Source organism: Manacus vitellinus, unplaced genomic scaffold (genome assembly GCF_001715985.3).
Source record: "Manacus vitellinus isolate BGI_N305 unplaced genomic scaffold, ASM171598v3 scaffold_32_pilon, whole genome shotgun sequence".
Classification (NCBI taxonomy): domain Eukaryota; kingdom Metazoa; phylum Chordata; class Aves; order Passeriformes; family Pipridae; genus Manacus; species Manacus vitellinus.
The window spans coordinates 2,403,260-2,406,936 of NW_021940460.1; the positions used below are offsets into that span (position 1 = coordinate 2,403,260).

A 3,677-nucleotide genomic window follows, 5' to 3' on the forward strand; every position below is an offset into this window, starting at 1 on the left:
TATTATCACCTTTTTCCCTGGCAAAATTTGACACCAGGATGGGAAGAATCACACCACAAACTGCCAGCTTGTCCCAGACTAATTTGCTCAAAGAGCTGGTTGACATGAAGAAGGAATATCTATTTATCAGTCCCTGTTTCCATGAGAAACACAGAAATTGTGTTGGGCAGAAATCAAGGCTGGCTGGCACAAAACTTAACTTGTGGCCCATTGAAACCTACTCCAAATGCACATTAGAAAATACTGATTATTAATTATTACCAATGAACCAACATTAAAAGGAAGAGTAAAGTTCCTTACAGGTCACTGAAATCTTGAGGAGAGTTTTACTCAGAAAGCTGAAGACTAAAGAGGGGGGGAAATGGAGACTTAAAAAGTGGAAAAAAAACGATGGAAAAAAGGGAACAGCTCCAGGCAGCTCACCTTGACCTCGATGAAGTCTGGTTTTCCAAGGGATATCAGCTCAGCATAAGCTTTGAGTTCATCCACATTCCAAGCTTTCACCAGGGTCAGCCTGTAAACCGTGCGCTGCTCCTGGAATCAAGGACAAAATCCCATTAGGATCCCACTCTGGCACAGGGATGTTCCAGCCCTGGGACTTCAAAGAGGAAAAAAGAGATGAAATCATTCCTTTATTCCAGAGACTGAACCAAAGCAGGAGCCTCCTCACTTGTTCTTTCAAGGCATTTACTCTCCAGCATCGGAGCTGAGCCACCTTATCCCACAAAATGACTGATATTCCTCCTGGATTTCCCAGGCACTTCGTTTTTACAGGAGCTTTAACTTAATGGGCAAATAACCAGGAAATTTAACTCTCTTTGATTTGCTTCCCCAGGCATAAAATGTCCCCATTAGTTACAGATGTTTTTGTTCCTCCAGCTGGATCATCTGGCACTGGTGACTTCCATAGGAACATGGACTCATCCAGGTTGGAAAAGCCCTCTGAGATCATCAAACCCAGCCATCCCCCAGCACTGCCCAGGCCACCACTGCCCCCTGTCCCCAAGGGCCACAGCCACAGCTGTTAAATCCCTCCAGGGCTGGGGACTCCCCCACTGTCCAGGCAGCTGGGCCAGGGCTGGACAAGCTTTTCCATGGAGGAATTTTGCCCAGTATCCAACCTGAACAGTGACAGCACTCCCAGAGCTTCTGTCCTTGGAGTTGTTCTGATCTGCCCTCCAAGGGCTGCCCTCCAGAGAAGCTCCTGGGGACAAAAGGACTCTCCACACAAGCACTTGGCCACAGAACAAATCCACTCCCACCGTGACATCCGCTTGTTTCCAGCTTTTCCTTCCCCTTCAGCTCCCACTGATGGTTTATTTCACTTATTTTTGGAATTTTAGTTCGCTTATTTTTGGAATTTTATTTAGCTTATTTTTGGAATTTTATTTCACTTATTTTTGGAATTTATTTACAGAGCAATTTTCCCAGCAGAAGTGCTCTTTGATTAACTCCTTTGCCATCCCCACACACTGTAAACTATAAAATGGGACAGTTCAGCCAGAGGGAAAGAGCCCTCAGCAAATCCACAGCAACAAACCCACAGCAGCTCCAGGCTCCTCAGCTGGGCCCAGCCTGGATCCCAGCCTGGATCCTATCCATTTTCTATCATTTTTGTGGCTTTTGGGTTCTTTTTATTAAGTTTTATACTCTCTTGTGATTTTAGTTTGGCCTTTTTGTCCTTTCTAACCATTTTACCAATTCTGGGTTTCTTTAGTACTTTTAAACAATATTTATTAAATTTATATATATTTTTAATATCATTTTTGCCCACTTTTCTTCCCTTAACCCCATTTATTTGTGCTCATTTTTTGCTAGTTTTGGTTCATTTTTCCTTAATTTCAATTTTTTAAAATATTTCATAATTCACACCAATTGTCTTGTATTTGTTGGTTGGGTTTGGCTGTTTTTAACCAAATTTGGGTGTTTTCCCCCCAGGCAGTACCTGCCCCACAACCCCTGGCAGCACTGACAAGGAATAACTGTGCATCCATCACTTCCATAACTGAACTATCCCAAAAACCGTATTAATTAATCACAACTGGGGAGGGAAAGCAGGGAAAGAAACTCAAGTGGATACAGGAAACAGGTAGAAAAACCAAAATTTACTGTTGTGACTGAAGAAGCCTCTTTCCAGAGGGCAACATCTCCCAAGTGTTTCTAGGAAAAGCTGGAGAAGGGACACATCAAAATGACTAAACAGCCCCAAAATGTTCTCTGGGAGTAATCCTTGAGGAATGCCAGCAGTCAGATCGCTTTATTCATGTTTTATTTGTATTTGTTGTACAACAGAGCCCCAGGAGAGCCTCTTATAAGTGCAGCAAAACAAGAAATAAAGAGCTTAAACCCCGAGAATTCAACGAGCTGAAGCGGCGGGATCTCAAAGCAGGCTGATGTTCTGCTCCCTGCTTTTCCCAGGAAAAGCAACTTATTTCCCCCCCTGCAGGCATCAGGGGAAGGGGAGAGGAAGAGGAGTTAATCAAATAACAAACCCTGTGGAGGGGAGGGCGAGTCAAGGGTGTGGAACTGCATCTGTTTGACACCAAAGAGCTCCGGGTGCAGAGAAGCAGCCCCAGGGAGGGGCAGGAGCAGAGATGGCCATCAGGTGGCAAAGGAAATCCAGGTTATCAGGGCAGGCTGGTCTAACACACAATCCTTGGGATTGCCTGAGATCCATTAAAGGCACCTTAATATAAAATATTGTCCAAGAAATATCTTAACAGGGGGAAAACCACTGAGAGGCACTTTGGCACGTGTCACTCAGTCCCCGAAATCTTTCCAGTCTTGCTCTCTGGAGGACACAAACCACCTCAGGGTTGGCAGGATGCTCACAAAATAGAGATTCTGGGCTTTGTCCCTTGATGGATTCTCAAAGCTACAGAGCAACAGGCACCTTTCTCTATGGGGGTCCCAAAAATGCAAGTTCCAGGGTGCAGCTCAGCCTTCTGTTCCCCAAATGCTTCGAGGGCAAAGGAATGAAGATCCGACCTGAGGAAAAGCAGTATTTTCCCTTCAGGCAATTCCTGCTAAAAATTCCTGCTAAAAAATCCTGCCAGGCTGCCCTGAAAAAGCATTGCAGCCTTTCAGTGGCAGGACAGGGCACAAGGGAAGCACAAACCTGAACAGGGTTAGGGGAAGATATTTAGGATAAAAAAAGCCTTTCATTGAGTGGATCTGAGGTCCTGCTCTCTCAGAAGATCTGGGAAGTGTCATGGCCCCAAGGCTGCCAGAGCTCCTGAAGTGTTTGGACAACACTCTCAGGGACAGGGTGGGATTTGGGGTGTCTGTGCAGGGCCAGGGCTTGGACTGGATCCTTGTGGGTCCCTTCCAGCTCAGGATATTCTGTAATAATACAAATGCTGACACCCTCCAGGCCAGAAAGGGTTAATAAAGGATCTGGTGTCACTTTGACAAAGTGTTCCCTTCCCACTTCAATAACCAAGAGGGATTGGGGCTGCTTCTTTTTTATCATTTCTTTTTAATTCCCTCCTCCTCAACATTCATCTTCTCGTAGATCAAACAGAATTATTCTCCATGAAACAGCCCAGGGCTGATCTCAGGAGGGACAGGGAAGGGGGGACACCCCAAATGTGCAGCAAAGAGCAGGGGGTGGAGTGAGCCCAGGGGAGCATCATCTCCCTTCTCCAGGTGGGGCAGGAGAGGATCATCATCTCCCT

General features: G+C 45.7%; 1 protein-coding gene across 1 annotated transcript in view; it reads right to left on the reverse strand.

The window, feature by feature from the left end:
* The window catches only part of LOC103759487 (S-adenosyl-L-methionine-dependent tRNA 4-demethylwyosine synthase), a 93,755-nt gene that overhangs the window by 21,518 nt on the left and 68,560 nt on the right, over nucleotides 1-3,677 (reverse strand). The window contains exon 13 of the mRNA XM_029961392.1: nucleotides 424-534. Coding sequence (XP_029817252.1) covers nucleotides 424-534 — 111 coding nt within the window. The remainder of the gene's footprint in view (nucleotides 1-423; nucleotides 535-3,677) is intronic.